Genomic DNA, 24,688 nt, shown 5'->3' with positions numbered 1-24,688 from the left:
ATAGGTCCAGACGTCCGCCAGGATTAATGTGGAGGAGGAGGGTGGTGGTTGGGATGGCTGGGGTTGGGAGAAAGTCCATGATTCAAATAGTTTGTCTCTTTCTCTTTGATATGGAATGTAGAGAAGAGAAATAGCAAACAAATATGAGTTTGATCAGTCTTATGACTTATAATGTGAAAGGCTTAAACTCTCCGACTAAAAGACAACAGATTCTCAGGGAAGTGTACCAGCATTCTGTAGATGTGGTGTTTCTATAAGAGACACATTTATTTTACGGTATTGATGTTAAGTTATATTTGAGGCACTATCCAACCTGGTATTACGCAGATTCACCAATAAAGAGGGCTAAAGGAGTAGCAATCGGGTTCTAAAAAAATGTGGGTTTTGATGTTGACGAGAAATTGGTAAACCCAGAAGGCCGATTTTTGTGTTTAAGAGGGAAAATACACATTGGTAAACATCTATTACCCGAATAAAAATCCAGAGTTATTTTTGAAGTGGGTGTTGGGGAAAATTATGGATTTTAAGAGGGGTGGTCTGATCGTGGCAGGAGATTTTAATTTCTGTATGGATCCACGGATGTATGCGTCTTCAAATGTGCAGAGAGAAGGGGGTAAAAAATTAAGAATGGTGAAAAAGATGTTACATCAGTCTCAATTAATTGACATATGGAGAGTGAAACATCCTAGAGAAAGAGATTAGATCTTCTTCTCTCATTTGGACTCATTGGTTAAATCTAATATAGAAGGTATGTCTATCTCCGATCATGCTCCTGTCACGGCGAGACTACGCATAGGAGGTGAATGGAATAAGAGGGCAATGTGGAGATTAAACGAGACACTTATACAAGATCTTGAAATAGAGCAAAGGTTAAAAGGAGGAAATAGAGCAATTTTGTGCTCTTAATGAAACCGAGGAGGTATCTGTTGCTACTATTTGGGAGGCACATAAGGCTTACATTAAGGGACTTTCGATTGCAGCAAGGACCAAAAAAAGAAAGGTCGGGAGAGAAAAATAAGGGTGGTTACGGAGGAGTTATATCAACTAGAACAGATACATAAAAAGAAACAGGATATTGATACACACCAGAAGACTATATTTAAAAGAGATGAACTAAAAGATCTTTTGGAACAGAAAACGAGGAAGATCTTTAATAGGGTTTCAAAGGAAAGATATCAGTGGGGGAATAGACCAGGAAAATACTTGATGAAAAGATATCGAAGAATTTTATAGAAAAAGATTAATGAAAAAGCGAAATTGGTGTATTCCACCACTGATATTGCCAATACGTTCCAGAAGTATTATAGTAGGTTGTATAATGTGAATTCCAAGATCAAGAAAGCAACAGAGAATAAAAAGAGAGGGAAAAGGCAGGAATATTTAAAGGCAGCAGGCCTACCAAGAATATCAGAAGAAAAATTAGTGTCCCTAGAACGAACGATTTCCCAGGAAGAAATTAGTATGGCCCTGAAGACTGTGGTGGGAGGAAAGAGCCCAGGACCCGATGGATACACGGTGGGCTATTATAAGAAATTACTAGAAACTACTGGTCCCTAAACTTTGTATATATATGAATGCGTTAGAAAAAGGGATGGGAATGAGGGAAGAATCGCTGCAAGCATATATAACAATTATTCTTAAAGAAGGGAAGGATGGCTCACAATGCACTAGCTACAGACCAATATTATTAAATATAAACACAAACTGTTTGCGAAAGTGTTAGCCACCAGGATGAAAGAGCTGATCCAGGAATGGGTACACCGAGATTAAGTATAATTTATTCCAGGCAGGGAAGGGAGGGATAATGGACTAAGAACATTGTTCCTCCTACAAAAGGCAAAGAGAGAAAAACAGCCGACGATTATCCTGTCGATTGACAGGGTAGACTGGGGATTTATGATAAACATGCTAGAGGCTTTAGGAATAGGGACCAAAATGTTAAGATAGATAAAAGGGCTTTATAGTGGACTGTCAGCGGCGGTTAAGGTTAATGGGTCCCTCTCAGGGTTTTTTAAAATGTATAATAGTACCAGACAGGGATGTCCTTTATCCCCGTTGCGATTTGTGATATCCTTGGAACCACTCCTGGTGGTGGTAAGAGAGTGTAGATATTACAGGAATTAAGATAGGTGAGGTGGAACATAAAGTAGCAGCATATGCAGATGACATGCTGTTTTATATTGTGAAACCCACATTAATGTTGCCCAATTTAATGGGATTATTAAAATATTATGGAGAGCTCTCAAACCTGAAAATAAACCCCTCTAAATCAGAGATTTTGAATATTAATGTTTCAAAGACAGAGAGGCAAACCCTACAAAAAGACTTCCCATTCACATGGAGGGAGCGGGAATTAGGATATTTGGGAATAAAGTTAACCCCCTCAACAAAGAACGTATATCAGGCAAATTATATACCATTAATAAATAAGATAAAGGATGAGTTGAGAAGACTCTCAGGGGGTTGGGTCTCTTGGATCAGGCGTATAAATTTGGTTAAGATGGTGATAGTCCCAAAAATCTTGTTCCGTATGCTCCCAGTATATATACCAGGATCCTTCTTTGGGATAATAAAAAAAATGTCCTGTGCAATAATAAAGGGAAAGGGGGATTAAACCTGCCCAGTATTAGGAATTACTATATCTCGGTGATATTATCATGAGTTGTTGATTGGACATACAATTCACAGAAGAAAAGTTGGGTTAAAATCGAAGGTATATTAAGTAATGCACAATTAGAGAAGATCATTTGGATATCACAAAGGTTCCGTGATTTAGATGAAAATAGTAGCATGTTGATACGGGAGATGTTAAGAGTATGGGGCAGAATGCACAAACAAAGGGGTTGGAAGTATAATTCACTGTTGATTCCCCTGGTGGGAACAGAGTTCTTCCCACCAGGGAAAGATACTATCTCCGGGAAGTGGTTTAAAGATAGAGATGCATGTTTAATGGATATAGTAGACAAGGGGAAGTTGCACACTTTTCAAGAGTTAAAGAGTAGAAAATATTTTTTTTTCAGTTTGGATGAGTTGAGATACTATCAATTAAAACATTTTGTCTTAATGCTCCCTCAGCCACTGAGGATGCCAGAGGAAATGCTCCCATTGGAAAAAATGTTGAGTTCTAATATAGCTAAAAAACATGCTACCTCTAGGATCTATAAGATCCTCAATGAACTGAAATGTGAAAAGGAATTGGGAACAAAAATGAGTGAGCAACAGAAAAATTTAAATGTTCAAATTAATACACGGGGTGATGAGTATGAACACAGTTGAACTGAATTATAAATGTCTAACAAGATGGTATTTCACACTGAGTGTAGCACTCAGGACACTACAGGCTAGACAGTGCTGACCAATCAGATGCCGTCTAGCCTGTAGTGTCATCCCTGCAACGAAATGAGAGAAAGCAGTTTCACAGGTCTGGGGATTTGAAATCTCTGTGGCTTTCTCTCTTTCCAGTATCGGGAGCATTTTCATGAGTACTCGGTACATCCTTAATCAGAACCCTCTCCTCTTGCCTCCCCCCCCCCCCCCTCTTGTGGCAGCATATCAGGGATCTTCTCATTGTACTCGCTGCTCAATTCAAAAAGAACGCAGCACTGCAGAGCTCAATCCAAATGGCCGAGTCATTGATTCACAGATCCCTGTGAATAAATGAACTACAAGTACTGCCAACCTTTGCAGCTGTCGCCTTCTACTTCTCAATGAACTACCATGATGCTGTTGAGCGCTGTGGTAGTTCACTGAATCTTCTTGTCAGTGTGAAACTATCTGCTTGTACGATGTACTGGCAGACAGCTCACACTGACAGTCTGCAGGAGTCCTGCATGGCACCAGCAATTTGTTGATCGCTCGTGCAATGCTTTCCAGGCTCCTAAAACAAAAAATAGTAAATTCTTATTTTTTTGCCTAGAAAAAAATGTGCATTTATTTTTTTCTGTTACGATGTAGGGCAAAGTGACAGTTTCTCCGTAAATGGCATCCTCTAACCCCTTTCTACTTGCCTTACCTGCACTCCCTCACTGATACCCCTCTATAGATGATGCTGAAATCTGCTGTGTCAGCAACCCTGGAAAGCACTGATGTCACACCTTCCCCCTGAACCCATTCTCATTTACCTTGGCCATGTGTCAGTGCTGCATAGGTCATGTGCTCCTCCATTCCTTGGAGAAATCTGTATTCTCACTGGCTGCAAAGGAAGGAGTGCAGCCCAAGTAAGGGGAGTTTAAAAATACACTCCAAAACACTAACAGGCCCATACTGACAGGCAGCCCTCTGCTTCCCTACAGATACACCTTAGAGCACGGGTGTCAAACTGGCGGCCGTCCAGCTGTTGCCAAACTACGAGTCCCATGAGACATTGCAAGGCTGACAGTTACAAGCATGACTCCCAAAGGCAGAGGCATGATGGAACTTGTAGTTTGGCAACAACTGGAGGGCCGGCAGTTTGACAGCCCTGCCTTAGAGTGACCCTGTCAGGTTACAAAGCTGCTGAAAGCTTCCTGCAAGAGAAGAGCTCCTTTACTCACCTGTCCATTGGCTGTGTCTCCTACCTCCTCTCCATTCCTGCGCTATGGCCTCCCTAAAACTCTTCAGCATTCTACAATTTTGGGAGTGTCAGACACTTGTGCCCCCATCATGGTTTCATCCTCCAACCTCTGTCACTACAGGACTCTGCAGGGGTGACATGATGCTGGAGGACACAGGCACCCCGCACTCCCACAGGTGTCCAATGATGATGACGACACTAATGCAGGCTGCAGAGCTGGAATGGAGTGAAGGAAGGAGACACAGACCAGCTGAGTAAAGGATTTCTTCTCCTTCAAGGGACTTTCAGCAGGATTTTTTTACCTGACAGGCTTGCATTGATTGCAGTGGTCTGTATTATTATTATACAGGATTTATATAGTGCCAACAGTTTGCTCAGCGCTTTACAATATAACAGGAGACAATACAGCAACAATACAGTTCAATACAAAAGGGTTAGGAGGGCCCTGCTCCTCAGAGCTTACAATCTAAGAGGGAGGGGATGGTAGTACAAAAGATAACTGTGGGGGATGAACCGATAGAAGTAATAGAAGATTCCGTTATTAGCTGAAGGCAGGATAGGCTTCCCTGAAGAGATAGGTTTTCAGAGATCGCCTAAAAGTGGGCAGAGTAGGTGATAGTCTGATAGATTGGGTTAGAGAGTTCCAGAGGATGGAGGAGGCTCTAGAGAAGTCCTAGAGATGAGCATGGGAGGAGGAGACAAGGGAGCTAGAGAGCAGGAGGTCAAGGGAGGAGCGCAGAGGACGATTTGGGTGATATTTAGAGACAAGATTGGTGATGTAATTTGGGGCAGAGTATTGGTTTCAGTTCAAACTATATGTAAACTGTTAACAACGATCTTTTATTTGTGCACACTTTTGGTCTGTTAACCCCTTCCTGCCACTTCCCTGCAGCCCAGTAAGTGAGAATGAGTGGCTTCCTGATCAAGGGATTGCGGTCACATGAATGAGAGCCGTCCTGCTGGTCCCTGTTTGCAAACAATGACTGTAATCTGTTGGTGACAGCTGGGTCAGTGTACTAGGAACATGTTCTCAGCACAGATCCTCAAAACCCTATGAATTCATATGTGTGGCGGTTCACCTGATGCATATATGTGTTATGCTGATGGGAAGAAGTTAAATATAACATTGAAAGTGTTTTTTTTTTCTGTCCAGTGCAACAGATAACTATTTATCAAAAGCCAGAAATCCAGAAAACCCATACCTTTCCGCACACTGCTTCCACTTCAAGCGGTAATCCAGCCAGAAAGTCTCTTGTTTTTCACAGCACAAACTCCCCAGCAGAATGTATCCGTGTACATGGATGTGACAAACCATTTAACACTGACAGGGGTGAGGTTATGTATTCATGGAAAACCTTTATCCTAAAAGGAAAACAAATGTTTGCTGCAACTGAAGCCAAACTCTAGCTCACACTTTTATAATCAATTTGTTATTGGTTCTAAGTCTGCTAACACATTTAAACACACACACATGTGCGGTCTGCTCTCCTCATTCCTCCAAAGTGGTGTCTCACTGATACCGGAGGTGTGCAGCCGGCCAGATCACCAGGTGAAAACAGAGGTAAAAAGCCAAAGAAAACTAATGCAGCCACCACATGATAGGTAAGCTGCAATATATTACATTTTCGGTTTTGGGTTTAACCACTTCCTGTCCGGCCGTTGTATATAAACGGCCGGACGGTGGCAGTGCAGGGTCGGGTGGCTGTTTATAAATGGCTTTCCCAGCCCCCTGCTTGTGCACGCTCCCTGGGAGCACGCAGCACCACGATCCGGTGCCCGCTGTGTCCTCCAGACACAGTGAAACACTGATCGTCGGACGGGACCTCTGTGCAAGGTCCCAATCATGTGATCACTGATTAGCCAATCAGTGATCACATGCAGAGCAGTAAGCAAAATGTCACTTCTGACATCATTGAAAGGTCACATGGTACAAGGCTATTCACAACAGCCTTGTACCATGTGACAAGCTGTGACTAATCACAACTCACTCAGTAGTTCTCAATGGCTGCAAGAATGCAGCTAGAGAGAAGGAGAAATGATTGCTTTTACATCCTTTATGGGTGTAAAAGCAATCAGTGTAAAAAAAAAAAATCTTCATCACCCCCAACAAGTAGTACAGTGGTGACACTGTACTACTAGGGTGACAGTATGTAAAAAAAAAAAATATATATATATATATATATATAAAAAAAAAAAATGTAAACAAAAATGTTTAAAAATTATAATTTTTGGTTATAAACTAATTTGGGTTATTTTTTTTTTTACTAAAAAAGTAACTGAATATTTTGGCTAAGATGTTGGCTAAGATTTATGATGAAATAATATTTATTTGCAAAATTTTATAAGAAAAACACTTTTTTTCAAAACATACAAAAAAAAAATTAAAATCCCAGTGGTGAATAAATACCACCAAAATAACGCTTTATCTGTCTCAAAAAAATGCTAAAAAATTCATATGGGTACAGTGTTGCATGACCGCGCAATTGTCATTCGAAGTGTGATAGCACTGAAAGCAGAAAATTGGCCTGGACAGGAAGGGGGTAAAAGTGTCCGGACAGGAAGTGGTTAATACTGATTTCAGGGTTACCAGTAATCCATAGTTTCAGTTGTGGACTACAGAACATCTCCCCATATGTTATGGTGGTCATGCATATAACAATCTGATTGAACGAATCCCCCCCTCTCGCCGTTGGTGGAACATGAGATGCCCAGGACCGCTACAGCCTATCTGGCCAGCTGAGTACAGAGGATAAGGACATCCATTACTCACCTCCTCTGTGACAAATTGGCAGCACAGTTGCTAAATGGTTAGCAATTCCGCCTGGCAGTACTAGGGTTGTTGTTTCAAATCCCAACCAATCATCACCTGCCTGGAGTTTGCATGTTCTCCCTGGGGCTGTGTGGGTTTCCTCCGGGTACTCCTCCCACACTTCAAACTCATGCTGGCAGCTTCATTGGCTCCTGTCTATATTTGCCCTAGTATGTGTATATACTGTATGAATGTGAGTTAGGGACCTTAGATTGTACACCCCTTGAGGGCTAGGGACTGATGTGAATGTACAATATATATAAAGCGCTGTGTAAATTGACGGCGCCACCTGAAATAAATCAAAATAAAATAATTGAAGCGACAAGAATTTAGTCACTTCCAGTTCTTTGTTTACAGGCTGTTACCAGGCAGGCATGCATCTGACCAAATTGATCTCAGTTTGATCAGACGCATTGAAGGACAGAGGAGGGATTAGGGTCTTTAGACCCTTGTTCTGTCAGTAAAAAGTACTTGTCACTGCCTGAGCTATCACAAGGAATGTTAATTCCCTGTGATAGCAAAAAAGTTCAATAAAAAAGGGTAAAAAAATATACATTTCAATAAAAAGAAATAAAAAAAAAAAGTTAAAGCTCATGTGCAAAGTAAGTTCCGCACGCATATTTAAACGGTGATTGCACCACACATTGAGATATCTCTGAACATCAGCGTGAGAACAATCATTCTAACATTCTAATTTTAACAGGTGTGTAAGAAATGTCAGAACTGGCCCACTCTGGCTATCGGTACTGTTCAGTATGTGTTGTCACCCTAGGACAGGAAGTGTTTTACTTCAAGGTGAAAATAAAGGAAAAAAAGACAGAAAACAAAAGAAAATGAATGCAGCCACCTTTTCCAATGGTGGGTAACCTGCAATACCTATGCATCTGATATAGGGAGCTCAGGTTGTATGCTCCTTGAGGCAGAGATTGATATCAACCACGCAATGTACTGCGAATGGATGGCTGCTGTAGGCAAAGTGACATACAAGTACGTGCTGCCATCTTCTGGGTTTCGGGTGCAATTGTACACAGTGGGAACCTGTCAGCAAGTCCTAACCAATGATTCACAGCTGGGACCTGCTCATTGGCTGTGTGCGATCACAGAGTTGTTGGCAAACACAGAGCTTTGTACAGAGGGAACGATCTGTAAATTCGCAGGGATGAGAAACTTAGAGGCCATTTAGTAAAAGCAACACACTTTACACACATTATGCATAGTTAGGCACACATTTAACCCCTTGATCGCCCTAGATGTTAACCCCTTCCCAGCCAGTGTTAGTATAGTGTACAGTATTATCACTGTATTAGTGTCACTAGTGACGTCAGTATCAGTTATTGTCCCTCCCAGCCAGTGTCTGTTAGCTTCAGATTGCCCACCACACTATCACACTATAAGTTGCTAATCATTCATCATTACAAGCATAGCGTCTATAGCTATAGTAAATTCCTGTATATATACCATTGTTCTTAGACGTTATAACTTTCACACAAACCAATTAATTTATACTTATTGGGAACCGAAGACATGTGGTAGAATACATTTTGACCTAAATTTATGAAGAAATTTGATTTTATTGGATATGTTTTATATGTATTGTCACTGGCGTGTCAGTGGCAGTTAGTGTCAAATTGCCCGTCACACTCCCACAGTCCCATTATTAGTCGCTGATCACTGCCATTAGTAATGTAAAACTAAAAATCCAGTATATATATATATATACACATATGCATACACATACATATACAGTAATACCTCGATTTACGAATTTAATTCATTCTGCAGGACTTTTCGTATACCGAAAAATTTGTAAACCGAAACACCGTTTCCCATAGGAATGCATTGAAAACCAATTAATCCATTCCGGAGGTCAGGAAAAAGTAAACGCTACTACAATACTGCATGAGTTATTTTATTGAGTCATGCGGTATTTTAGTAGTGACAACCATGTGTTAATATTTCAGCTGTCAACAGGGTTCCTCACTGACAGCTGAATGTAAAAGAATCACCGGCATTTAGAAAAATAATTTAAAAAACAGCGTTGGGTTCCCCCTCCTATCCATACCAAGCCCTTCGGGTCTGGTATGGATTTTGAGGGGAACTCCCACACCAAAATTAAAAAAAAATGGAATTGGGGTCCCCCCCAAAATCCATACCACACCCTTATCCAAGCATGGAACCCGGCAGATCAAGAAAGGGGGAGGGGACAAGCGAGCGCCCCCCCCCTCCTGAACCATACCAGGTCACTTGCCCTCAACATGGGGGGGTGCTTTGGGGCAGGGGGGGCTCCCCCCCAAAGCACCTTGTCCCCATGTTGATGGGGACAAGGGCCTCTTCCCCACAACCCTGGCCGGTGGTTGTGGGGGTCTGCAGGCAGGGGGCTTATCGGAATCTGGAAGCCCCTTTAACAAGGGGACCCCCAGATCCCGACCCCCATGTGAATGAGTATGGGGTATATGTACCACTGCTCATTCACAAAAATCAAAAAGTGTCACATGGGGTGGGGTCACATGCGTGATGTCCCTGGGTGGCCCCGCCCCTTACATATTTAAGAACTGTCAAACCACCGAAGCAGGCAGGGGGCTGGTAGCCATCGTCGGGAACGGAACCTTTTTTTCTCTTTTTTCGTGTCGGTTGCGGCAGACATCGTGATTGACGTTGGATCTACTTCGGGGGGCATTCTTTTAGTTTATACTTTTAATTTCTTTTTGACTTGCCAAAGACTGTCCTGTCTTTTTTCACGCTACACTTTTTGTTTTTTGTGAATGAGTAGCGGTACCATGTACCCCATACTCATTCACATAGGAGAGGGCCGGGATCTAGGGGCTCCCTTGTTAAAGGGGGCTTCCAGATTCCAATAAACACCCTGCCCGCAGAACCCCACAACCACCGGCCAGGGTTGTGGGGAAGATGCCCTTGTGTCCATCAACATGGGGAAAAGGTGCTTTGGTGGGGGAGCGCCCCCAGCCCCAAAGCACCCCCCTATGTTGAGGGCATGTGCCCTGGTATGGTTAAGGAGGGGGGCGCCTGCTCATCCCCCCCCTTTCCTGACCTGCTGGGCTGCATGTTCGGATAAGGGTCTGATATGGATTTTGAGGGGGACCCCCACACCATTTTTTTTTAAATTTTGGCGTAGGAGTTCCCCTGAAAATCCATACCAGACCTGAAGGGTTTGGTATGAATGGGAGGGGGTACCCACGCCATTTTTTTATTTATTATGGTGCTAATTACTCGCCGGCGCCCAGTGATTACTGAGCATCTCCGACGGGGAGGAGGACTGTTTGTAAACAAAACAGTTCTCCTCCCTGTCAGCTCATGCACACTGCTTTGGATGGCTGTGCAAAGCAGTGTGCTTACAGTGAAGCACAGTGACACAGCACACTGTAAAACAGCACACAGTTAACCCTTTGATAGCCCCTCATGTTAACCCCTTCCTGCCCAGTGCTATTAGTACTGTGTCAGTGCTTTTTTTTTTAGCACTGATCACTGTATTGGTGTCACTGGGGATGTCAGTGACACCAACTCAGTTTACCCCCATTGTCAGAATGTCTGCCGCAGTCCCACTATAAGTCACTGATCACTGCCATTATTAGTAAACAAAAAAAAGATAGCAAAATTCCAGTATCTATACCGCCATTTGTAAACGCTATAACTTTCATGTAAACCAATTAAGTTACATGTATTGGGATTTTTTTTAGCAGACATGTCACAGAATAAATTTTGGCCTAAATTTATGCCGAAATTTGATTTGTAAAAATTTTTTTCCTATTGGACATTTAATAGCAAAAAGTCCAAAATATTTTTCTCAAAATTGTCGGTCTTTTTTTGCTTATAGCGCAAAAAATAATCGCACAGGCGATCAAATACCATCAAGCAAGCTCAATTTGTGGTATAAAAAAGGACGTACATTTTATTTAGGTGCAGCGTTGCATGACTGCGCAATTGTCAAAGCAACGCAGCGCCATAACGCAAAAAATGGCCTGGTCAGGAAGGGGGGTAAATCCTCTGGAGGGCACGTGGTTAATGTAAAGCTCTGTGTACATTGCTGGCGCTATATAAACGCCTGGAAGAAAGATGAACACGTGACAGCTCCTTTCTCGGGTTTAGATACACTCCTTCTGGAACAGTTCAACTTCATCACATTATCCTGCAGCACCACCAGGTGGTCAAACATGGAACTGCTCTCTACTACTACAAACATCTCCCATATCCAGCACGGCCGCTGAAGCGGAAACAACACAGCCGTCTGAGGACACAGCCGTCTGAGGACACAGCCGTCTGAGGACACAGCCGTCTGAGGACACAGCCGTCTGAGGACACAGCCGTCTGAGGACACAGCCGTCTGAGGACACTCCGAATGAGACTCGGGTTTCCATACAGTGAGCCATTAAGAATCTGTAGTCCGCCGCAACAGCGGTCATCCATTACACAGAGCTTGTACAGCTCCTCCTAGCGGTCGTACTTAGCATTGCAGCCTCTGCTATTTCACGAATCCATTCCCAATATGTGCTAGCCAGCAGGAAGAGATCTGTCCAATCAGCACATGAGCTCAGGTCACATGGTGTAAAGTCTCTGGCAGGTGGACTTGGCTGAGTCATGTGATGTATATGGGTTGTGGCGCAGGTTGATGACGAGTTCAGCTTGGCAGCCTAGCGACCGAATACACAGCAGAGAACTCTGGAAGACGGCGGTGGTAATGCTGCTCTGGTAATTGTCGGCCCCCCGTTCCTCTCTTATCTCTGGCTTCACCATAGAGAAGCAGGAGATCCCAGTGTGGTGAAGGCTGCAGGTCCATTCATGTATAGCTGTAAATACTCCATTCATTCCCTGTGTGCTCTGATATCCCCCAGTGTGGGGTTGTCACCTCATCCCTTTAAAATTGAACACATTAATTACACAGGTTCTGTGGCTGATTAACCGCTTGCCCTCCAGAGGATTTACCCCCGTTCCTGACCAGGCCATTTTTTGCCATTACGGCGCTGCATCATTTTAACTGACAGTTGCGTGGTCATGCAACACTGCACCCAAATGAAATTTGTCTTTTTTTCCCACTAATTGAGCTCTCTTTCGGTGGTATTTGATCACCTGTGCGTTTATATTTTGCGCTATAAACAAAAAAAGACCGACAATTTTCAGAAAAAAAATAATTTGGACTTTTTGCTATTAAACATGTCCAGTAAAAAAATAAAAACAAATTTCGTCATAAATTTAGTGCAAAATGTATTCTGCTACATGTCTTTACTAAACAAAAATCCCAATACGTGTAAATTAAATGGTTTACATGAAAGTTACAGCATCTACAAATGGCGGTATATATACTGGGATTTTTTTTTTTAATTTTTACTAGTAATGGCAGCGATCAGCGAGTTATAGCGGGACTGCGGTGGGCATTCTGACACTGGAGGGAACTGACTTGGTGTCACTGACATCCCCAGTGACACCAATACAGTGATCAGTGCTAAAAAAAAAAAATCACTGACACTGTACTAATGGCATTGGGCAGGAAGGGGTTAACATGAGGGGCAATCAAAGGGTTAGCTGTGTGCTGTTTTACTAGGGGGCTGTGTCCGTGTGCTTCACTGTAAGCACACTGCTTTGCATGGCTGTGCTGTGCACAGCCATCCAAAGCAGTGTATATGAGCTGACGGAGGAGAACTGTTTTGTTTACAAACAGTTCTCCCCATTGGAGATGCTCGGCAATCACCGGGCACCAGCGAGTAATCACCAGCTGGGACCCAGTGATTGACGGCCGTGAATGGTGGAGCGGGTACGGCCCCTGCATGCCTCGTGCGTGCCACCTACCGGGAAAGGGAAATCATGTATATATACGTGATTTTGCGCACCTGTGCCGCCCTGTAGCAGTATATCTCCTTTAGGGTGGTCAGGAAGCGGTTAAGGTGGTAATTAAACTCAGTGCCTTATCTACCTTAAATTAGCCCCAGAACCTGTGTAATTAATAAGTGTTTGCTTTTAAGGGGATTAGGTGGCAAACCTACAGTGTCAGCTTAGCCGCTAAGCTAGGTTCACACCTATAATAAATGTTGTGCTCTGTATAACAATGTTACAAAGTAAACTTATCACATATATACATTGTGAAATCACTCATGTCTATGTATAATAATCAAATCACTGAAAAAAACAAATAAATAGTGACGTATAGTCCATGCAGAAAAAAATAACGTCCGTGTAGATGCAATTCTCTGCCAGGGGCGGACTGACCATTTGGAAACTCGGCCACTGCCCGAGGGCACGGGGTCAGTAGGGGGCCCCATGATATGCCCCTGGTACCTTTTTCATAGGCTTTTTTGAGTTTGGAGAAGGACACAGGGGCCCCATGATCCCCTATTGCCCAGGGGCCCCATGAGTTGTCAGTCCGCCCCTGCCTGGTACCTTTCATTAGCTTTTTCATAGGGTTTTTTGGGTGTGGGCGAGGACACAGTGGCCCCATGATCCCCTATTGCCCGGGGGCCCCATGAGTTGTCAGTTCACCCCTGTTCTCCACAGTCAATAGTGAAGCCGTTTTCCAGTTCTGTGAATGTGAAATAATGCTGTGACTCCTAATCCATCCAATTGTTTGCCAATATGTGCACCACCACCATGTGAATAAATGGAGGCTGAGCAGAAGCAGAGACCCCTTAATTATAGGGGGTCTTAACCAGCATATTAATATAAGGTATCATCCAGATTTCCATGTCATGCCAGGATCAGATATCTCCCAAGCAGGGGCGGACTGACAACGCATGGGACCCCCGGGCAATAGGGGATCATGGGGCCCCTGTGTCCTTGCCCAAACTCAAAAAAGCCTATGAAAAAGGTACCATTGGCATCTCATGGGGCCCCCTACTGACCCCGGGCCCTCAGGCAGTGCCCGAGTTTCCAAATGGTCAGTCCACCCCTGCTCCCAAGCCTCACAAGCCAGGATGTGAACTCCAATACGATGTCAAATTAGTAACATGAAAGAAAAGACATGCCTCTCATAGTGCAATAATTTTGACAAGCCTTTATTTTCGCATATAAAAATCCTACTTACAAGCTGTAGAATAGTAAAAAGCATAAAAAAAACCGCTTCAGAGATGGCCAACAGCACAATGACGTCAGAGGGAGGCTCCGCTTGGGCGGCAATCTTGGAAGCGTCCAAGATGGCTGCCCAAGCAGAGCCTCCCTCTGACGTTATCGTGCTGCCTGCCATCTTAAGCGTTTTCTTTTATTGCAATTTTTCTATGTTATGTGATATTTGTGCAGCTGTTTATCAAATGCAGATTTTTAGGAAAAAATACACTTTAATTAATTTTAGCTCATATAAACACAACATAGTACCAATGTTTTCTGTAAAATATAAAAGATAATGTTATACAGAGTAAATAGATACCAAACATGGTAGAGTTTAAGTGATTGTAAACACTTACATAAACCCAGTAAAGTGACTGGCCTCGAGTGATACACAGAGAAGAAACAAATCCTCCTACATAAGTTGTACCAGGTTGTCTGCAGTTTTTTCTCCTCTATATCAGTTCAGAGTGCAGACTTTAAAAAGCTTTTCTAAGCTGTCAAAAAAAGGAGGTGGGAAGATGCCCTGTAAAAGTGATCCAGTGGCTATGAAGCTGCTCGGATCACTTTTACTTGAAAGCCATAATGAAGCAGGAGTAACAGTTGATACCAGGATCATGGCTGCATCCACTTACTCACGTCTACTGGGCTGGGAGTGGCTAAAGGATTAGTGATTTTAGAGTGATGTTCACTGGCATCAGCCATTCATTTGTCCCTGATTTCTGGAGAATGAACATTTGTTCCTGATTTAGAGAGCTGGAAAATGCCATGCATGTTACATATTCAGTGCATATCATACATTAAGGCCTCATACACACTTGATGTTTTTACAGCGGCTGCTTTTGGCGTTTTTTTTTTTCTACAGTCAGTAAACTCCCCATCATGTTATCCTATGTGTCCATGCTAAGCAGTTTTGATGATGAGCGCTGTGCTATCCACCATCTTGTGATCTGCTGTTTGTCATTTTAATCATTTCACCTTTGGGAAAATGTTACATGTTCCATCCATTTTTTGGGTGGAACATGTAACATGTTCCCACTGCTGGAACTGCTGTCTGCTCCACTGCATCTAGTGACAGCTTGCAGGGGATCTTCTCCCCCCCTGCTTACTGTCACTATTTTTATAAAAAACACAGCCATGTGGGGCTCCACCCGCCCGACCACATTATTTATTCACAGAATTCTGTGAATAGAAAACTTTGCAGCTCAGGATTGTAGTTCTCGCTGAACTATCATGGTGCTATGAGCAATCTAGAAGTTCATTGTTTCTTCCTGTCAAAATGTATATGCTTGTACCTCGTACACAGATGCACTGACAGGTCTGCAGGAGTCCTGCATGGCACCCTCGATCTACTGATCTTGGGCGCAATGCTTTACCTGCAAAAAGAGGTGCATTCATTTATTTTTTTATTTTTTAAGATTTCTTGTATACTGCAGTCTGGCACCCTGTGGGGTTCACCAGGGTCACCAGAAGTAGTGTCCCCATTGGAAGGTTTCCTCTCTATTCTTGTTCTAGTGACCAAAAGTTTACATTTTATTTTATTTTTGATGATAATGGTCATCAGGTTAATAGAGAGAGTGAAGCAGTATTAAACCCAAAATCAAAAATTGATTATATTGCAGCTTACCAATTCTTTGTGATATATCTGGCAGTATATATTTGCTTATGGGTGCGTTTAGTTTTCCCCTCCCCGTTTTTCAGGACAGCACCTCAAGAGACCTCGGTTCCTCCCCACCTGAAGAAACCCCTCCACCCAGAATAAAAGTACACCTCCCCCACTCCGACCTCAGTAATGGTGTTTTCTCCGGTGGGGAGACACGGACTTGAAAGCCCTTCCACGGGCGGTCAGAGGATTACTCTGTGACGGGAAGATGGGGGGCGTACAGACTGGGTGTGGTCTATTCGGGTGCCCCCCAGTTTGCAGAAGGGGGGACTGACCCCCTTGGTGTGGGGGCGTGTGTCCCCCTTACCTGCATCTCGCTCCGCCCCGGCCTCCACTGGGGGTGCCGGGCGCCCGTGCTCCAGTGTCCAAGGGGACCGAGGGAGAGGTACTGCCGCCCCACGACGTGTCAGCAATGGAGCCCTGGCTGGGCCGGATGATGGGGGACGTCACTTCTGATGGAGGGGCGGGACTTTCTCCCAGGACGCAGCTTTGGGCTTCTGGCTGTGTCCCTTGGAGGCATGGGCCGGAGTTCGGTGGTGTGGAGCGCTGCATCTTGCAGAGGCAGGCGACACAGCACCTCGGGGTGGACCACAACCTGGAACATGTCCAGAGCGGAGGCACCAGTACCAGGCGACACCAGCCAGCCTCAGGTAGGTGGCTCAGAGGAGCCTTGTTTCCCTACCTGTCGGGCCCCTTGCTCCAGGGGGTGTCCTGAGGAGGGGCTAGAACAGGGAGGGAGGAGTGATCTCAGATAGTAGTCTCCCATGCCCTGCCAGGAGGAGGGGCGGTCAGCCAGTCCCTGTAGATAATGGGAACCCTGGTTCTGTTTGCATATTACAGGTAAAGGCCAGAGAGAAGCCCAAGCCACACCATGGAGCTAAAAGGAAGTGCCCCTTAATCAAGGTGACCCTCAAGGACTCCTGGACGAAGGTGCTATGTGAGTCCTGTATTGAGGGCCTGATCAGGGAGGAAGTTCCTTCTCAGGGGGACCTAGTTAAGTCGGTTAGGGAACTGACAGCTACCTTTGATCCTTTAGGTCTCTAGTTGAGCATTTAGCTCTCTCCCAGACACAGACCACACCCCTTCCCTCCCAACAGATCGAGGTTGCCCTGACGACCAGTAGGGAGGCGGGGGGTCCAAGAGGTGAGTTGGCGAAGAAGGGCCTATCTCCGGACTCAGATTCAGAGGCAGACTCGGAGGGGGAGCGCCATTCGATCGAGTCCAGAGGCCCCTCTAGATACAAGTTGTCCCTAGAAGAGGTTGATGACTTACTAACAGCTATTTATGCTACCTTGGACAGATAGGAAGATAAGAAGCCCCTTACGTTGCATGATCAAATGTATCAGGGTATGGAGGAACAAAAGCATAGAGTCTTTCCAGTCTACGAAGTACTGGTAGAAACTATATAGAGGGAGTGGCAGGATCCGGAGAGAAAGCCCTTCTTTGCCAAATCTCTTAAGCGCTGGTTACCGTTTGATGAAGACTCGTCCACAGTGTGGAATAAAAGCCCCAAGCTGGACTCAGCTTTTTCTCAGATAGCCAGGAATATGGACCTTGCCTTTGAGGACATGGGGTTCTTGTCTGACACCATTGATTGAAGGGCAGATTCACTTCTTAAAAAATCCTGGGACTCCGCACTATCCATCTTAAAGCCCGCCATGGCCACTACAGTGGTAGCTCAGAACATGGAGTATTGCTTACACAGCTACAGGCCCATATCGTGGCGGGATCCCCGAAGGATAAAATATTAGCCTCCTTCCATACTTTACTGCAGGGGGTGGGCTATATTGTGGATGCCTCAGTGGAGTCAGTAAGGATGATGGCTAGGTCAACAGCCCTAACTAACTCTGCCCGCAGAGCCCTGTGGCTCAAGACATGGCAGGGGGACATTGCCTCCAAGATTAAACTTTGTGGCATCCTGTTCACAGGAGACTTCCTTTTCCGCCCAGGTCTTGAGACAGGAAGCTCCAACTGCAGGGGGGAAAAAAATTTCGGCCCAAAAGTGGGTACAAGCCACCAGGCCAGAACTACAGAAAAGTCCCTGTGGGCAAAAAGGAAGGGGCAAGGGAGGAGCGATTTTCCGTCCTCCTAAGCAGCCTCAAAAATCACATTGATGGTATTCCCCTGGTGGGAGGAAGATTGGGGGTTGTCCTCCCACATTGGGTAGCAGTGTCCCCCAGTCCCTTTATCCTAGGTGTAGTGAGAAGGGGGTACTGCCTGGAATTTCGGAGGCCGCCGCCACAGAGATTATTGTTGACGGAGCTCCCAAGGTGTGCAGAGAAGGCCTCGGCCCTACTCTCTTCTTTGCAGGAGTTGGAGGAGCAGAGGGTCGTTGTCAGACTCCCCGCAGTAGAGATCGGCAGGGGTTTCTATTCCCATGTCTTTGTGGTCAGAAAACCCTTAGGAATGTACAGGCTGATTTTGTACCTCAAGCCCTTGGAGGAGACCATCAAATACAAAAGATTCTGTATGGATTCGATTTTGTCGGTCAGGTCTCTTCTTCCCCCCAACTGCTTTCTGGCCTCAATAGACCTAAAGGATGCTTACTTACACGTTCCTATTGCGGAGGCCTTTCAGACATTCCACAGGTTGGCAGTACGGGGCTCCAGGGAAATACCTGCAGTTCCGAGCCTTGCCCTTTGGGCTTTTCTCCTCGCCCAGGATTTTCACAAAGATCATGGCCAAGGCCCTGGTGTTTGTTTGTCTAAGGGGAGTCTCGCTGGTGGCTTACCTGGACGATTTTCTATTGTTTGCAGATTCGGAGGAACAGCTGTTGCGGGACATAACCTTGGTGATGAGACACCTGGAGAATCTGGGCTGGCTAGTAAACTTATCCAAGTCGAATTTGGTCCTAGCCCAAAGGATTTTGTACCTGGGTTACAAACTGGATTCCACCCTTCAGAAGACTTTTCTGGCCCAGGAGAAAATCCTAAAGTTGAACAGAGGAATCGGGCATCTGCTAGGGAACCAGACCGTGTCCCTAAGAGTATCCATGTCAGTATTGGGCCTGCTGACCTTGTCCATCCCGGTGGTACAATGAGCAGGTTTGCACTTGCGGACCCTCCAGCTGCTCATTTTGGATGTCTGCGATCACCGGCAGGTGTCTTTAGACTCTTTGATACACCCCCTGGGTGAAGAGGACCCTCTGGTGGTGAAGGAGGTTAGCTAATCTGACACAGGGAAATTGCAACAGACACAAGCGCCAGGAGTTGGGGATCGCACCTGGGGGGTCCTTGGCACTGAGTTCTTGGCTACCAGAAGAGAGGAACAGATCCTCAAACTGGAAAGAACTCTAGGTGGTATTGCGTGCCCTTGTGGCCTTCCCGGAGCAGCTACGGGGCCAGCATGTGCGGAATTTCGCAGACAGCTCCTTCGTTGTGGCGTATGTCAACCGGCAGGGAGGGACTTGATGCAGGACTCTGTGGCCCCTGGCCTCAGAGCTGCTCACCTGGGCAGAGACAAATGTATCCTCCTTATCCACCGTCCACCTGAAGGGGAATCTGAACCAAGTGGCAGACTTTCTCAGCAGGAGGCTGCTGAGGGAATCAGAATGGGTGCTCAATGGGGAGATCTACCAAGCCATTATAAGGGGGTGGGGGTCTCCATCCATACACCTTTGCGTTGGGCCAAAATACCAAAGGATGGGGCGTTGGCAGTGGATGCACTAGCGCAGCGATGGGACTTTCCCCTGTGTTACGCCTTCCCACCAGTCTCCTTATTGCCAGCAGTTCTGAGGAAATTCAGATCCGAGCAAACTTCCCTAATCCTGATAGCCCCGCACTGGCCCCGACAAGCTTGGTTTTCGACCCTGGCGGCCCTAGCAGTCTACCCTCTTTGGATATTGCCATGCCGAAATTACTTGCTGTCTCAGGGTCTGGTTTTGTGTCCCCAGGTAGACAGATGGAACCTAGCGGCCTGGTTTCTGAGGAACAGCTGTTGAGGAGCAAGGGGATCTCAGCTAGGGTAGTATTCACTCTCCTAAACAGTAGAAAAGAGGAGACCCGTTCTATTTACCTTAAGGTCTGAAAGCTTTTTAACAAATCGTGTGCTAAGACTTCCTTGAAAACATATACATATAACATACATATGTAGCTTAGTTGCAGTCCTGGAATTTTTACAGGCAGGGGCCGACAAGGGGATAGCGGTGAGTACACTGAAGGGCCAAATGTCATCTCTTAGCATTTTCCTAGAGTCTTCTTTAGCCAGAGAGGAGCTGTTGGCAAGATTTTTTAAGTCCTTGAGCAGACAGAGACTTGTAAGAGACCCTTTCCAAAGTGTAACCTGACGACGGTACTAAATGTGCTGACAGGCCCCCCATTTGAACCTCTGGATTCAAACTCCCTCAGGACCCTGACCCTCAAGACTTCCTGGTAGCATTTACTATAGCAAGGAGAGTTAGTGAGTTGGAAACCCTGTCAATCAGAACCCCCTTCCTCCAGATTTTTGCGGATAGGGTGACGTTTAGGACAGACCCGGCCTTCTTACCCAAGATAGCCTCGAGATTTCATCAAGGCCAAGAAATTACTTTACCTTTGTTTTGTTCTAACTCCTCGTGTGACCAGGAAAGGAAATTTCACACATTGGATGTTAGAAGATGTGTTCTACTTTATTTAGATAGGACTAAATGGATCAGGAAGTCTGATTCCCTTTTTCTTTCATTTTCAGGAGCAAACAAGGGTTGTAAAGCCTTTAGGCGCACTTTAGCTAGGTGGCTGAGACTGGCAATTAGACAGGCGTATCTGACCGAGGGTCTGGAAGTCCCGGAGGGCTTCGTGGCTCACTCCACCCGGGCCATGGCGGCCACGTCCGCTGAGCTGGCTGGTGCAACCCCGGGACAGATCTGTAGGGCTGCTACGTGGTCCAATTACAGCACCTTCATTAAGCATTACAGACTTGACCTGGTCTCAGTAGAAGAGCAGGCCTTTGGACGCAAGGTTCTACAGGCAGTGGTCCCGCCTTAGTGGTGAGTGCTCGCATATCCTCTCGAGGTGCTGTCCTGAAAGACTGGGAGGGGAAAAAGCAAAGTTACACTTACAGTAACGCCTTTTCCAGGAGTTTTTCAGGACAGCGCCAGTTACCCACCCTTTGTAGCATTGGTTATATGGTACGAATCTTTTTTTTTTTTGTGTCTTGTATTGTGTCTCCCCAGGTGACTGGAGGTGCTAGATCGTGAACTGAGGTCGAAGTGGGGAGGCCGTACTTTTATTCTGGGTGGAGGTGTTTCCTCAGGTGGGGAGGAGCCGAGGTCTCTCGAGGTGCTGTCCTGAAAGACTCCTGGAAAAAGTCGTTAATGTCAGTGTAACTTTGCTTTTTTCTTTTTTTAAGCTTTTTTTCTTCCTTCCTTTCCATCTAATGATCTGGTCAGTAAGTCCATTAAATTTCTTTAACCACCAACATATGTAAATAAACTATATTCCCAGAAGTATTGAAACACCCCTCCAAATCATTGGAATCAGGTGTTCCAATCACCGCCTTGTCCACAGGTATATAAAATCAAGCAGCTAGACATGCAGACTGCTTCTATAGACATTTGTGAAAGAATGGGTCGCTCTCAGGTGCTCAGTGAATTCAAGCGTGGCACCGTGATAGGTTATCATATAGCGATAGTGTTGTGCTAACTCATAAATACAATACATATCATACCAAAAATCCATATAATAATAAATTAACAAAAATCCTATTAAGATTGTGATAGTTCAATCAAAATATAAGTGCTTGTTCTGTATGATGTGCTCCAAAATGTTGAAACTTTTCAAAGACAGTGCTCCACCTTGATTTTGTGCACCTCCACCTAAATATATGGATGGTCGCTCACCTCATACAGTGGACCTATAAATTAATAAAGGTCGGCCAAGTAAAGTAATTCCACCAAGGATGCTCCAGATGGCAGCAAAGAGCTGATGACAGGCACCCCCTTAGATGACACAGTACAGGGAACTCTTCTCAGCTTCCACTCCACATGTAGGAAGCAAAGGGGACAGCTCCCATAGTATAATACCATTCATTTCAAATTAAAATGTATTCCAGAGTAACACTCACATGGTTTAAAACATATCAGATCGTTTTTTTTTTTACATGAAACTTCCAGTCCTCAAAGTAACTGGCAATGATGTCACTAGGCTCCGCCCCACACATTACGCCACTGACCATGTGGCTTCGTCAGGGAATGCCCACCCAGGTACGTTCACAAGCTTATATACTTCCGGGTAACCATAACTACCAGACCAGTTCCACTCCACAGAGCCTGCATGATCGCTAGATGTCAAATACACCTATCAATCTAACATCAATTTACAATTACGAACTACATTTATTGAAACAAAAACTAAAAAGGAGGAAAGAAAGGGGAAAAAAGAGAACTAAAAATTATATCACTGTATAGCCCCATCTAGTGGTCATATATATTATCACCACTAAAAAAAATATATTAAAGAATAAAATAATTTAATGAACTCTCAAATAATTAGAAAAATTATTAAAATATTAATAAATACATTTTTTTTTATAAAAACATAAAAGCAATCCGTATTAAATATTGCTAATAAAACAATTTAGATCAAAATCTACGTTGTGCCCTGCTGGATAAAACGTCTGCATTTCATATATCCAAAAAGATTCTCTCTGGCTCAGGGACCGAGCTTTAGTACTTCCCCTCCAGTGGGGATGATACTTCTCAATACCCCAAAATTTAAGAACAGATGGATTCTTATTGTGCAGTGGCAAAATGTCTTGATACACTGGTTTTTGAACCCTTTAACGATATTTTGAACATGTTCTCTAATTCTTTTCCATAAAGGCCTTTTAGTTCGTCCAACATATTGTATACCACAACTATACTCTAATACATATACTACCCCTTCAGTTTTACATGTAATAAAATCCCTAGTTTGATATTCCTTATCCGTACTTGTTACTTTAAAATTTGTTCTCTTCTGGTTGAGCCCTTTTGTTCTTATACATCCATAACACTTCTTACATGGAAAAAATCCTTTACCAGTAAAAAAAAGAAAACGAATTTTTCATTGGGGGATTAACTAAATTTTTTTACTATATGATCACGCAACCTTGCAGCTCTCCTATAAACAAACTTCAGTAGTGCTGGTAGATTATTATTATTATACAGGATTTATATAGCGCCAACAGTTTGCTCAGCACTTTAAAATATAACAGGAGACAATACAGTAACAATACAGTCCAATACAAGAGGGATTTGAGGGCCCTGCTCCTTGGAGCTTACAATCTAGGAGATATTTGGATAAATGTTTATCTGCCCAAAGAATTGGACAATACTTTCTAAATATCTTTTCTACATTTTTATGTTGTATGCCATAATCCAAAATAATAGGGAACCATTTATCTTATCTATCTTTTTCAGACCATCTTTTATCAAATTTTCTCTACCCATTTGCTCTACCTCATATATTTTTTCATGTACTGTATGAAAGATTCATCATAGCCTTTTTCGATGAATCTCTGACCAATCATCTTTGCTTGATCCTGATAATCCTCCTTTCTAGTACAATTTCTTCTTAATCGACAAATTGTCCTTTAGGAACATTCATTAACCAGGAAGTGTGGTGTCAGCTGCTCCAGGGTATATAACCATTACGATCTACCGTCTTAAAGAATGTTTTAGTTATTAGACAATCTTGTTCCAATGTAATTTGCAAATCAAAAAAATTGATAATCTTCTCACTTATCTCCCAAGTGAGTACAATATTCTTACTGTTACAGTTCAGTTGCTGAAGGAATGATATCAAATCTTCTCTCTCCCCCTCCCATAACATAATAACATCATCAGTAAATCTTTTATACATCTTCAACTTGGCTTGTTATTATATATAACCTCACTCTCCCATTTGGCCATAAATAAGTTTGCTATACTGGGTGCACATTGGGCACCCATAGCTATTCCTCTAATTTGCTTATAATAAATATTTTCATACCAAACATAGTTGTGAGTGAGGTAATAATCAAGACATTCCACCAGAAACTTTTGCTGGGTACGTGGGAGGGTATTCGATTTCTTTAAGCCCCATTTGTCAGCTTCCACCGCATCCTAATGACTAATAATTGTATATAATGAATTGACATTTGCCGTAATCAACAGAATAGGACTCATACCTAATTCCACATTTTCCAACAACTGTATTAAATGTTTTGTGTCCTTCAAGTAGGACTGTGTATTTTGGACTACAGGCTGTAAGTCCATCTGTGAAATTTCCTTGCTACTAAATATTCCACGGTCAACTGTTAGTGGTATTATAATAAAGTGGAAGCAACTAGGAACAACAGCAACTCATCCACGAAGTGGGAGGCCACGTAAAATGACAGAGCGGGGTCAGCGCATGCTGAAGCTTACAGTGTGCAGAAGTCGCCAACTGTCTGCAGTCTCAAAACCTAAAATCCTCCAAACTTCATGTGGCCTTCAGATCAGCACAACAACCATGGCCAAGCAACTGCATCCAAGCCTTACATCACCAAGTGCAATGCAAAGTGTTGGATGCAGTGGTGTAAAGCACACTGCCACTGGACTCGAGAGCAGTGGAGACATGTTCTCTGGCGTGACGAATCGTGCTTCTCTGGCAATCCAATGGACATGTCTGGGTTTGGCAGTTGC

At 44.1% G+C, this 24,688-nt stretch overlaps 1 protein-coding gene across 1 annotated transcript in view; it reads left to right on the top strand.

Moving 5' to 3' along the window:
* The first annotated feature begins 11,560 nt into the window (after window positions 1-11,560).
* NPHP1 (nephrocystin 1) overlaps window positions 11,561-24,688 on the top strand; it is a 136,743-nt gene continuing 123,615 nt past the window's right edge. The window contains exon 1 of the mRNA XM_089686505.1: window positions 11,561-11,737. Coding sequence (XP_089542631.1) covers window positions 11,716-11,737 — 22 coding nt within the window. The 5' untranslated portion in view covers window positions 11,561-11,715. The remainder of the gene's footprint in view (window positions 11,738-24,688) is intronic.

The sequence above is a fragment of the Staurois parvus genome, unplaced genomic scaffold (assembly GCF_062004578.1).
Source record: "Staurois parvus isolate SC_StPar_1 unplaced genomic scaffold, SC_StPar_1.0 ptg000401l, whole genome shotgun sequence".
NCBI classification, from domain to species: domain Eukaryota; kingdom Metazoa; phylum Chordata; class Amphibia; order Anura; family Ranidae; genus Staurois; species Staurois parvus.
Note: the sequence above shows the minus strand (reverse complement) of the source record. Positions and strands in the feature narration are given on the sequence as shown.